Source organism: Taeniopygia guttata, chromosome 4 (genome assembly GCF_048771995.1).
Source record: "Taeniopygia guttata chromosome 4, bTaeGut7.mat, whole genome shotgun sequence".
Taxonomy (NCBI): Eukaryota; Metazoa; Chordata; class Aves; order Passeriformes; family Estrildidae; genus Taeniopygia; species Taeniopygia guttata.
The window spans coordinates 34,894,424-34,908,226 of record NC_133028.1 but is presented as its reverse complement, the minus strand read 5'-3'; the positions used below and the strand labels follow the sequence as shown (position 1 = coordinate 34,908,226).

Sequence of the window (13,803 nt, the reverse complement as noted above, 5' to 3'; positions counted from 1 at the left end):
GAATATTTACCATAAAGAAACATCAAAGGTGTTCTTAAATTATTTGCCTAGATTACTGCCTTCTGCTAATCTACAAATTACAGTACTACAGTTCTCTCACTTAGAAGTCATTAGCAAAAAGATAAACACTTTCATTCATTTTGTTTGTAATAGCAGTATTAGCAAAAATAGTCTATTCCAAAATTGATAATGCATTAATTCCCTGCTGTCTCTGACAATGCTGAATATAAAGTATCACTAACTATATACAGAAACCACGTTAGTTCCAGTTCTCTGATGTATAGTTTACCAGAAGGGCAAACTATTCCAAAGCATCATTGCTTTGTAGGCATTAACAAGAAAGAATAAATATATTCACTGCATTAACAGGTGAAGTTAAAAAAAATTTACAAATTATTATACAGTACCTAAATCTCCATCTCCCCATGGCACTTCCAGCCAATTGCAATTATAAATCCTACTCATTTCTTTCAATCTGGAAAATAAAAAAAATTAAAATAATAATAATAATAATAAAAAAACCTGCTCTTGCTAGTTGGACCTGTTCCTAAAACACTCTGGCTATGTTTGGAAGATCAGCAGCTCCCTGTAATACGAACTTTCAGCCTTCAGTAAACACAGCTTTGAATATATGAGTGTATACAAGTTGGCAGTTTCTTATGGTAAAGGACTGCTGTCCTTTTTTGTCTGTTTTTCACATTTCTTTCTTTAACATAACAACTTCTCAAAGTGCCATTATCTGTGCATTGGTTTTCCAAGACAGAAAAACTGGAATTTCAACACAAGAGAAACTCACAGTGAAATCAAGAAAACCTTGACATTAATAAACTGCAAGAAAAACTCATTCTTTTTTAACTTCGTGCAGAGACTTACAGTTTTGTGTCCTCAAAAATTGGTATCAGCACATAGATTTTAAGGGAAGCACTGCCAAATGTCCCTTTGTTATTTTACTACTTACTCAAAATACATCTATAAAAGAAAAGCAAAGATATTCTGATCATGTTTCAAATGCTGTTTGAGCTGTACCTGAACTGTGTTTTTCTCTTACTAGTTCATTATTCCTTCAATTATGTTCTAAAATATTCTTTGGTTGTTGAATTGGGGCTTCGATAGCTCTTCTCAGCAGTGAAAACATCCAAAAAATAGGGATTTTCAATTCTGACTTTAATTCATTTCTAAGTCATTAATGTTCTTTTCCTACAGACTTCACTCCTTTACATCTATGTGCAATTATCTGTCATTCCTGCAATTATAATCATAGTAGTAAAATACTACGTAAAAATATTTTCACAACAGGCTTTACCTCCAGTCATGTCATTCCTTTTGTATTTATTTCTAAAACTACGTGAAGTCTCCAAAAACACCCTAAAAAGCCAATAAAACAATGACCCTCAACTCAGTATAAAAAGTACATTAAAGATTAGATTTTCAAAATAAGGACTGTCATGAACAAAGTTCTTCTCACTGACTTCATTGGGAGAGTATTTATACCAGGGCTCAGCACTTCAAAAAATGACTGCTCCATGGCTAATTGAGTCCCAGTCATCAGAAGAAGCACTATTATCAGAGAAGAACTGAATACAGAAGCCTGACACAGCTCATTGGTGGCAGATGAGAAACACAGAGTATTTGGAAAGCACTGTAGATAATATTTATTTCTGCAAAACCAACAAAAGCTATGTATTAAGACAAGCACTGCTACTTTTTATTTCTTAAGACGCATTCTGAGTGCTTCAGCTTCGGGCAACTGAAGCAACAGACAGGATCAATAACTAAAGAGAAAAACCCTGCAACACAGAGTCCCAAGATCAACAGAATCACTTAACTCCAGTTGCTGACAGTGTCTGATATTTTGTATATATAATTAGGTTCTAAAAGATTTTTTTTTTTTGCGGCACTATAAAATTAATCATTTGTCTAAATCCCTTGTAGGATAAAGAAGTATGTCAACTACTTGATTGATATTAGATGTTAAAAACTATTGGAAAAAAATCTTCAATGAAGGATTTAAACTTTAAGAAATATATCTATGATGCTTAACTATCATGATTAGATATGGCCAGAAAAACTGAAGCCACTTTTTTTTTAATAAATGAAGTTTAAACAGTCAACACTGAAGAACCTCAAGAGAATCAGAACTTAAACTAGAGATTATTAAAATATGTCTGAAAGAGAAGATGTCACTCAAGTGGCATTTACACATCTCATTTCAATATTTCAAATAATCTTAAAATTCTCTAACTATATAACTAAATGTGTGTGTATATATATATATATATATGCACACTAACAATGAAAACTTGATTGGTTCATACCAGTATACTTTCCAATGTTTATCATAATTCATAATGCAGACTTTCACAATTTGGGGGCTTCATTCCAAGCGCCACAATTTCCTACTCCTAAAAACCATACAAAGCAAATTTACTTTCCCACACAGTTCTGTCTCTAATGCACCTGCACCACATGACTGCACATTGGTTTTGCCATTCCAGTGTTGCATTCAGTGAATGAGTTAGCATTCAAAATTTTTTAATCTCCATATCTAGCAGGATCTCTTTAAGACATGTAATCCGAACTATAAACTCACTGTAACATTGTTAATTTTCTACTGCCTTTTTCATGGTATTGTCCCAATAACAAAAGAATACTTCAACTCCCCTGCTGAACCTATATCAGAACATCATCCATTCATACTATTTTATGACTGAGGAACTTAAAGACAGAGTTTTGATGCTTGAATTAGAAAATCATTCAAACAGCTTATTTTTTTTCTGAGTTCTTAAACTAAAAGCACAGTTTAATTATGGTTGTAAGAGCTCTAGGCTTCTGAAATTTCAGCTTTAGATAATAATAACCATGATCAGCCAAAAAGCTTTTACATCAGATGATTGGTCTTAAAACACAAAGGTTCCAAAGCAAAGACAAGAATGGCATTTACTTTTAGGGGCATTAAAACATTAACCCTTTCTCCCTACCATTCATCACATACCTTCTAACCTTTGCATTGAACAGCAGAACATAGGGTATGTTTTTTCTGAGTATAAAACTAATGCATTCTCAAATCATCATTCTTGTTGCACAGCTAAGGAGGCTGGGGCTTTTTGGAAGAGCACAGCATGTGGCTGTGCTGTCAAATACTGGGGTATAATGCACTGAGTGGTCAAATCTGTGTGGCACAGGTAACACTTTGCGAGTTTGGCATTGCACTTTTGCATACTTTTCCCACAGAAACACGAGCCACTGAACTCTATAAAAAAGCCTAGAATAACCCAACAGCAATTTCCATACATAGCTTGCTTGGTTCCCAACAGAAAGAACATTATGCTGTGTGAAGATGCTGGCAATGGCAATGGTGGGAGCAGCCGCGGTCGCTGCTGGATCTGCACTCAGCCTTGCACATGTGGGAAGGAGAGTGCCAGGCCCCTTCTCGTGTCACGTGAAAGCACAGCCACAGCTCCATGCCCATTGCTCAGGCACAGGTTGTTTTTTCCATCTTCTTGAAGCGTCAACAACTGTCTGGATATTTTTCTAACCTAAAGTAGCTTGCAAAATCTGTATGCCCTAGCTAGAATGCCAATATGTAAAATCACATAAGTCTCCAAATTCAGTAATCTATTAGATCCTCATCAGATATGCCTGGAGTAGGAAGAGCAGCTGGTAATATTCTTTGGCTGTTAATATTTCCTTGGACATGTCACTAAAACAAAGTAAGGGCTTTTCAGTCCCCTTTCCAACTAGAAGGTGACAGAAAAGGTATATGGACATTCTGAGCTGAGATCTGATTCTGAAGATTAAATTCTGGAATCATTTTGCTCCTCAAACACAGTCTCAGCCTTAATCCAGAGTACAAACAATTTTTCCCAAACTGTGCTGAGAATTCTCTGTATTTTCCCAGCCTGTCTGAGAGTGAATGCAGCCCAGGGTCTAATCCTAAACCTCATAAACAGCAAGAAATTGTACAGCAAATCTGGGCCCAGTGTGTAATTTCTGTCACATCCACAAGATTTTCAGGTTGTTGCCCCTCAAGCCAGTAGTCTAAAGGCCTTTTCCCATTTTGACTCTATCCTTTCACCTTTTCATCCAATCTTACAATATATTCCACCCTCTGAATCACTTTCAGTCCATTTTCCAATCTGCCCATTTAATTACAGACTGCATTGCAGTATGACTTTCTCTCCCTTTGCTCTGCAAGGGTGCCTGTAGAGCCAAGTCAGGTTTGGATACCTGCACAGATGAAATAGAGAGGAAAGAAAAAAAGCATTCTTCGGACTTGATAAAAGATATACTTGTTATTCAAGGGCACTGCAACAATCAGAAGCCTTAAGTGCAACAGAAGTCTCTCAGTACTGCAGGATGTCTATCAATAAATGTATATTCCCAGCACGGCAATCACAAAGAGGTTTTAAGTAGCTAGACGCTGTTAAAATGGATTCTACAGAAAATTTTAGTTTCCATATTTTACTCAGATTCTGAGAATTCCAAAACTAGAATAATTGTGGCCATTTCATTGCAAGAGTAGCAAGAGAACCTAACCTTCAATCATATAATGGAGTGGCTAGTACTGACACTGATAAACTCTTGTGAAATTTAGTTTCAGCTGAGGGATATTGTCCAAGCTTTTTTAGAAAATACTGACCTAAAGAGCTAAAATGACCATAAATAAAAGTTTCTTTAGGTCATGTAATCTTAGCCAAAACAGTGAAAACATGAGGATAAAAGATGTTCCGTGTATTAAAGCTGATGAATAAATGCAATCATACAGTATCATTGCATTCAAATGGTTACTTGAAAGAGAAGGCAACTGGTGCTTAAATTCTTGAATATTGATGAGTTTTAAAACTGTCAGTACTGGAAATCATAAAAGGTATTTTAAGAATAAGAATATATTTTAAGAATATAGCTAACATATAGCTATATTTTACATGGTAAATTCACAGTTCCTTTATGTACAAGATATGAACTCACTCCTGTCTCCTGTCACTTACTACTTACTACTATTTTAACATTTCCATTTTTTTATTTTATATCATGAATTTCAAGCTTGACTTCCTTAATTTCTTTTTTTGTTTCACTCGAAACCTTATGTTATAATCAATATTAAATGTTATTATGATCACTCTTCAAAAAATTCCTGTTAAGACTCTTGCAATTTTTCAAAGCTCCCTTTTACACAGTTAGACTAAGGAAAAAAAAAAAATTACAAGAAAATACGGCACAGGCAATAGGAGTCCTAAACACTTCTAACAGGTTTTATTCCTCATTGTTGAAACTGTCAATGTTCAGCAACTTAAATACCTCCTAAGTACTTCTCTATGCAAAGCCTTACAATTATATTGTGTCTTTAGTGTATTAGTACAGGACAATAATTCTGTCACCTGTGTTCCTCTATTGCCTCCTATTTCAGCTCTCAACAGACTCCTTTCCTTACACATAAAGTTATATGTCAAGTTTACTCCTCCCCCTCCTTTCATCTCTGGTTCCCCATAGTAAACAATTAACCTTTAGTATCTAGTTACCTCGTGACAGGACAGCAAAAGTCAGGGTAAGTCAAGCCTTAAACACTTGCATAAAACAAATAGGGCAGATAAACAAGAAATGGTATTTTAGATCAGCTGATAAGAGAGCAGAAAGAACGAAAATAGCCTCAGTACCCTTGTGTTAACCCATGCAAGACAATAAAGTTCCACTAACAAAAGCATGCATTTACATTACAGCTAGGGGGGAAAAATTAAAAAAAAACAAAAAAAAAACCAAAAAAAAAACCACAAAAAGATCAGTTTTATAGCTAGACCAACATAAATTGGGTCAGCTTAGCATATTTCAGTACTCGGTCTCTGAAATGGCTGCTATACTAACCTTGGCTGGTCAGAATACCCCAGCTAGCTTTCCGTTTTGCAGGGCACTCCCCTACACTTTCTAGGCGTCTTTTGGGGAGATTCTGGCTCCTCTGCACAGCAGTGTTTGTTGCCATGATCTGCTTCTCCAGGAAAGCCTGTCTGTCATTGGTGCAGGTACCCTGCTCTGACGAACATCCACAAATGATCTCCACTACCTTTTTTCCTCCTTTCGCTTTTTCACAAAGGCTCTTGCTGTACTTACTGTAGAATGGCTACAACACTGAAATCCATTCAGTAACATTTGCTAGCTTGGACTAGTGACTACAGAGTGGGGGAAGGGAAGGACTGCTCCAGCATTTTCTATTTTTAAAACAGAGAAAGAATCAGCTTAGCTACAGCATGAGTCTTAACTATTTACATGATTTAAATGGAAAGAAGGTGTTAATTTTTTAATCATTTAACACAAAAAAGAAACAGATTCTTAAAGCATAAGTATTCAAATGTTTTGCTACTTGAATACCAAGCAGTCTAAAACAGAAAACCAAAATTATTTTAGCAGAATGGAATTCTTTTAATAATAGTGACAACAATTATTACTATATCAGGTTTTACTCATATCTAATGTGCAGTAAAGAGTGATTTTAGAATTCAGGAGAATCCATGAAACTATTAACCACTCCTGGTTTTCTATGGTTTGTTTCTTGTTTTTTGGTTTTTGCTTTTTTTTTTTTTTTTTTTTTTTTTTTTAAATGGGGGCAAGTTATCCTATAAATGTCCACAGAAACTAAGTTCTGAATAAAAGCATGTTTTGACTAAAAAAAAATTATTATTTTGAAAGTCTGATCCCATTATGAAAGTAAGGTTGTAGTCTTGCCAGAAGAAGCACAGATCAATATTTTTTAAAAATAATAACCAACCAAAGAGTGTTAGAATTTTGTGTTCATTACTATGTACCAGGCTGATACTATATAACAGAAAGCTGCAGAGAGAAGCAATCCATGATAAAATTGCATCATAGTAAAAGACAGTGATTTCTCTATAATAACATGTTAAAATGTTGTCTTTACCTCCCTGGCATTTCCTTGTAGTATTTCCTCATTGTGATCGTCTACAGATTCTACATATATTCTTCATATATTCTATATATATTCTTCTACATACATTTTCATATAGATTCTACAGATATATAAACTAGCCACTTGTAAATTTTAACGAGTAAATCCACATTACTGAGTTTCACTAATACTACTCTTCTCAGGTACCTGACAAAACTTAATCCCTAAAATTCTGAAATAATGTTCAAATATTTAATTAAACTTTCTATATCCCTCGATTTTCTTTAGGAGAAAAACAGAGGCAAGATTATAGGTAGATAGAGTGAGGAGAAGAAGAAGAAGCAGCTGCAAATTTCACCTTGAAATTATAGCACATAAGAGCTGTTTTACTTGGAATAGTGCTACACCCTTTACAGAACAGTAGCAGATGGGCTACTGCTCTTCTCACAAGATAGAACAAAACAGCACTCTCACAGACATTAGGCTACTTTCAGACAACTGTTTTCCTTGGGTTTTATCTAGCTGAACAAATCAGAATATCTCCCACACTGAAATAAACACTTCAATATATTCAATCTCTGCATGTAAATCTGAAACAGAGCTTTCACAAAAGGTCTCATTATAAATGGGACATTCATAATCATTAAAGTGATTATAACTATATCCCTTTAATACTAGAATTATGCTTTCTTCCAAGTAAATAGGTATTGGAAGATGAATTAACAGGAGAGCATAGTAGGGATGTGTACACATGTGCCTGTGCAAGAAGATACCAGCATTATTCTCCTGACAGTTTTTGTACTTGCCATGGCTCTGAGGCTCATTTCAGTTTTAAATTTCCATTTGGAATGGAATTCCAGGACTCTCAGGAGAAGGTGGTGAGGCTCAGGATCAAGCAAAGCATCTGGGACTACAGAGCAGGAATTGACAGTGGTCTGGCAAGAAAAAAATCTACATTTTTTTGGTGGGAGTTTTGTGGGTGAGGTTGTCAGCTGAGAATGAATCTGCATCTTTCTAGAGGAGTGGTACAAACCTGGAAGGAGTTCATACAAAGATTCCCACATTGATTCCAGCCTCTGTTCTCTCTTGTCTATGAGGAGTAGCTGGCAGGAGCAAGGAAACCAGCAGGTACACAGACAGCTGCCATGGCTTCAAAGAGGCAGAGCCCCACGGGCGCCAGCATCACCTGCTCTCTTGTGCAGACACCTGCACAGGCAGCAAGGAGCTCCCCATGCACCCCCAAAACCCTTCACCTCCAAAGCATGGCTTATAGGAAAAGTATCTCTATTATACAGTTATATTCCATAGATACTTCCCACTCATTGAATGACATTGAATACTCTAGAAGACATTAAAAAATATGCATTTTTGTGCCTTAAAGAAGGTAAAGCGTATCCTGAACTGGATAAGGACTGGTTCAGGACTCAAGAAGGAACTTTTCACTAAATTCTGCTAGGCCCAACCATTCAACCTCCAGGCAAAAAACATTAAAAAGTCTTATTAAAACAGTTCGCAAATACAAGATTAAAAAAAAAAAAAAAGCAGCTAAACCAGCATAAAAAATATCTGAAATGATATTTAAAATATACTTGAGATGAGGGAATGAACATGGTTAAAACCATGGAGTAAGGCTGAAGACCGTGCCATTTTGCTTCCACCTCTGGCATGGAATTGCTATGTGATCTTTCTCACATCAAACATCTATGCCCTGAACTACATTAGCTACAAAATAAAAACTAGTATCCTTCAACTTCATTAGATAATAAAACTATTAACATTCAAAACATAGAAAAACACTTAGGCTTAGTCCTGAGATTATGTTCTTCAGATTTTTCTCTATAGAAGACATTCAAACACTTCCAAACTCTGACAGAAAACCTTTAACAGAAGTCTAAGTAGATGTCCAAGCATGTAAAAAATACAGTTGACCATTATTTTTCCTGACTTGGCAAACAAGCAATTTGGGACAGCATTTAGATTACAGTTACTCATGGAAGCAATGCAGTTACCTTCAAAACAGTAGCCGGGGGAAGGAGCAGATGCTAGAGTCGGAGAGTAAGGAAACCAGAGGACTTTACTGATGGGTTTGGAATTCTGGTCTAAATTAGTATACAAACTTTAAATAAAGAACTATGTTAAATTTAATTAATAATTAGTTCTGTTCAAATTTATAACCCAGAGGAAGAAGTGTTGAAGGAAACTCTCAAAATCTTTTGATTCCAGATTTTAGTAAAAGGAAATATGAGTAAAGTTTCAACATTTCCATGTCAGCACATAGCTCTGAGTTTAAAGAGGCAACAGTTCTTAACAGCTGGGAATGAAAATAGAAGTAAATTTTTGTTACTCCCTTTCAGCAGGGAACTCATTCTATTTTCAAGATTATTTTTAAGGCAACAGAGATGCAATTGTGGTAACACACAAAAATGTGTTAAAAAAACCAACAATACCCAAAAACCCCTTGACCTTTCAACACATGATGCAGTCCAATGCAATACAGTCCAAACTCCTATAACAATAATTTTTCTTGGGAAAAATTGCACAAAATTGCACCATTTTCAAAAGTCACAGATCAGTATTTTGTGTGCAACCATCTCAAAACAGCAAACTGATGACCCACCTTGCTTCCCAAACTGTTCTGTACTTTCAGGTTACTCTGTTTTCATGACCAGGATTATTATGGGGTCACAGTGACTGCATGGAACGTGCCACATTAAATTCTGGAACAGGACTAGAAACTGATTCTTCCTGCTCATGTGATCCACACCTGCAACCATGAAGCTGAAATGACAGACAGGCTCCCTGTGGCTCACTGCCAAAATCCCAGCAGTGGCCTGTTATTTGACATTGCCAAAAACAAACCAGAGGAAATCTTGAACAGTCCTCCCTGTAGGAGATACCAAGATGAAGCAACTTCTAGGAAGGACTTAGGAACTGTGGTTTCTGACAAAAACAGCATCCTACAAGGCCACAGTGGTGGCCACTGTTACATTCTACAGTGCCAGCTCAATGCCAAAGAACATAAATGCACCATAAAAGTACAGGGATAAAGCTCTAGGAGCAGAACAGGGGAAGGCCTGGAACAACTTTTTATTTGTTTGTTAAATAGATTCTTGCATCAAGCCATACTTCATGGCAAGTATAAATTATTAGCAGGCAACCAGAAGCTTAGGCATTATCCAGGTCACAACCAGTCCCCTTGACACATACCAGCAGATAGGTACATAATGCTTCAATGGTCACTAGTTACTTGAGCATAAAATGACATTTCATTATACCTTTATAAGCACTAAGAAAGTCTATTACAAACTCTTAATACAATCTCATCACTGTCTCTTGGCTGGAAATCCAAATCAGTACTAGTAGTAGTAGTAGTAGTAGTAGTAGTAGAAGAAGAAGAAGACGATGATGATGATGATGATGATGTTAGCAACAGCATGGCTGCCTGGCTAGCAATTTCCCTACCTCTTCTGAGATTTCTACAGTTGTTACACCTCATGTTCTTGGGTACTGGGAATCATAATTGAAGGCTGAAGAAAGATTTGAACTTCTGATATGACAAAGGCTTTGTCTCAGGCCTCGCATAAGTCAAATACAGAAAAATGACACATTTATTAAATTTCTTGGCTTGTTTGCAGTGTGTACCTGTCAGACTCTTCATGCAGTAACATAGAATACTTGCTAAAATGTAAACTAAACTAAATCACATAAGTCATGGGGCAGAACCTAAGCAAATCAGTTACCAAGCAGGCCTGATGTTGAGATATTGACAGAAAGACAGACATAGGCATGAAACCAGTAGTCAGCATAGTGGTAAAGACAGCCCAGAGAGAATCTTGAGTCAATTACAGTGAAAGGACAGCCATAAAGAGACAGAGCAGATCTACTGCCAGAAAGACTCCAGACATGGCAGAGAGTAACATCCACTGGTGCAACAGATGCAGCATGCCACAAAGGATTTATGGCCAGCCAGCATTGCTGCAGTCATGAGCAGAGCTCAGTACTTAGGCATGCTATGCAATTCCCCCCAAGCCATCATCCTCTAACTGGCAGAAGTTCACTCGCTGTTTGCCTGCATTGCAAATGTTTGAGAACATCCCCTACAAGAGCGGAATGTGAATAGCAAAACCCTGGCCATAAAAATCAGTGACTGAAGGAAGGAACATCACCTTCAGGGAGCTATGCTATTTTGGTCTTCCCCTCTTGCCTTATGCCCCACCAATGCAAGAAAGACCAGTGCAAATGGTATAACTGAGCTTGCCCCAAGCCAATACTGCCATTTAGTGGATATTTTCCTTTAACACCAATCCTTCTTAAAGCCTTGCAGACAGATTGCTTCAGGATTGCCTTTCAGTCTTATTGCTATGCACCTTTAAAACCCCAGGTTTTAAGATACATCAGAGTTCATAATGTTAATTTTGTACTTATTTCATAAGCTTATTATTAATTCCACACAGAAGAATACAGAAGCAAATTAATGAAGGGCATTTCCATGTGAGTTTGAGTGTACACTCCAAGCAAGCAAATGGGACCTAGGTTGGTAACAAGTAAAGGTCCATATTCAGAAAAAAATACATTTCAAGGAGGCACACCTGAATGAAACCAACCAAAAAATGCACCTGGTGGACCCCAAGGAGGTCCTGACATACACAGAAGAGTAAAAAACCCCACTAACAAATCCACATGACAGGTTATGTCAGTTTCTTTTAGGGAGGCAAGCATGCAAAGAGGCTCCATACATATTCACTAGACGTTTCTGTGGTCTCAGAAATTTTCAAGATGAGGGATGTAAAAAATGAAAAAAATTGAATTAAAAATAACATGCTTGCCAACAGATGTTCTTGCTTTTTTTTTGCTGCAAATAAGTCAGGGCTCTGGCCATGCCAATTTAATAACATCATACAACTCTGAGCAAAACCTCTTCAAAAAGAATGTTGTGGTATTTGTCTAATATGTGGTGTAATTTTCTTCTTTCAAAGAAAGTGCCTTTTTGGTCTGACTCTTCTTTGGCAGTCATTTGTCATAGTAGGGAAAGCTATTTGGCATACAAGAGAAAGTGATGAGCCCATCAGAAAAGCTCCCCCCTCTAAACTTTCAAAAAAGAATATTCACACTATCTTAAGCATTTTTACACCATTAGCTTATGTGCTGCAAGTGAAAAACAAGTGCTAAAAGTGGTGCCTTACACCAAGTGGTATGGTGAATAGGTATGCCATACAATATTCCTATCATTGCTAAATGAATCTCCATTGTATCCAGGAAGCTAAGAGAGGTCTTGTATGGCTTTTATTAATAGAACTGTGATCTCTGTGGAATGCAAGTTGAGAAAATGCCTCGTGTCTATCTTCCCTACCTAACAACTGTTGCTGAGTGGCATTATCAATTGCAACTTGTTAGGAAAAAATAAATATGAAAATTTTGCTCTAATCATTCACTACAAGCCTTCCAAGCAGTAGATCTCTGGCAGTGAAACACGGCATTATTGCCTATTTACAAGCTGTATTTTAAGTACCAGTTTCTTGGGACTACCCAAGTAGTTCTCAGTGTATAAGAAAAAAAGGGAACAGAAAACTTCATAGTGTTTACCAGTCTCTGGAAGAAGATGGAGACTCCAGTAGATTGAACTACCACAATCCTGTCAATGGTTTAATTTAGCCTAACTAGTGTACTGAGCTTTCCTACCATGCCTGACCAAGGCAGGTACAGCAAAAATGGGAAGCTTAGAATTTGCTATGGTCATTCAAGAGTAGACTTTCTTAAGCTTAGAAGAAACCAGGGCATATTCACCTCTCCTGATCTGCAAAACCAGTATGTATCTTAAGAAGCATCCTATAAACATAATTTCTGCTTCCAAGTAACTTTAACTTATACACGTATAGATAAAGTTCATACAAATTTCATACAAATTTTTGTAAGGAGAGGTGACATCATTTAAAAATATGATCTTTAAGACAAATCATTTTCCATTCTCAGAAGTACTTAGCTTGTCTATCAGACCCAGGTATCTCTACATGTACATGACTAGTTGTTTGTTGTTTATGCTACATTAACCTCTGCAAATTTATTTTTTTCATAAGGTTCCTCTCTATCACTTTCTGCTGAGGCTAATTTTGACAATTACTGAGTATCAGGTTTACTTTTGATAAAATAGACACCTTCTGCCTTATAAAAAAGTTTATGAGTGGGAACTATGCCTCCTTCTATAAAGTTATCTGTAGTAACAAAATATAGGCTCTTTCACACAACAAACTTCTTACCAGTATTTGTAGAGTTTATATCTTACAGACCCAAAACATCTGATAAGTGATTAATTCTTTAGATTTGATCCACAAACTTTGAAATCACCTCATACCACAGCACTACTACCTCATCATAAAGCAACTAAACTGCAAAACTCATCTGAAGCTCCAAGGCAGTGCTCCTATACACAGAGCACTTCCATTATATGACTGGTTAGTTGGTATAGTAGGAAGAGTCAAAAAGCTGCTTTTGATCCTCCAGTCTTCATCCAGCAACAGCTGTACAAAAGACTGAGTTATTAACTCTTCACAGATCTAGAAATATCATGAGAGAAGAAATGTTACTGTGCAGATCACTATCATTACACATAGTTTGCTAAGGAACTAAATATACCCAAAGTTAATCTCAAATTAGTTTATTCTTGTGTATCAGTTTGTAGGGCACAGAATTTTAAAATGGAGCAAGCATATTCTTGCTACGTCTTTACCCATTAAGAAAGAAATTAATAAAATGTTGACTTTTGCAAAGTTTCAAATGCAATGTTCCCTTCAACACAACAAATAAAGAAACGCTAGGCACCACAACCTATTTCCAACACAGCTCTAGTCCCTGATTGGACAGGACTTGGCTCCAAACAACTAATCAGTCCCTTTCAAGTCAATGGGGCAAGT

At 36.5% G+C, this 13,803-nt stretch overlaps 1 protein-coding gene across 5 annotated transcripts in view; it reads right to left on the bottom strand.

The window, feature by feature from the left end:
• The window catches only part of ASB5 (ankyrin repeat and SOCS box containing 5), a 41,004-nt gene that overhangs the window by 10,000 nt on the left and 17,201 nt on the right, over window positions 1-13,803 (bottom strand). For 2 of the 5 annotated variants that reach the window (XM_041715819.2, XM_072928365.1), the window contains one exon: window positions 408-475. The exons of 1 other annotated variant lie outside the window; for it this stretch is intronic. In XM_041715819.2, coding sequence (XP_041571753.1) covers window positions 408-475 — 68 coding nt within the window. Of the gene's footprint in view, window positions 1-407; window positions 476-5,859; window positions 6,170-13,803 lie in introns of those variants that run through there. 2 more of the 5 variants (XM_030271321.4, XM_030271319.3) reach the window with 2 other exon arrangements.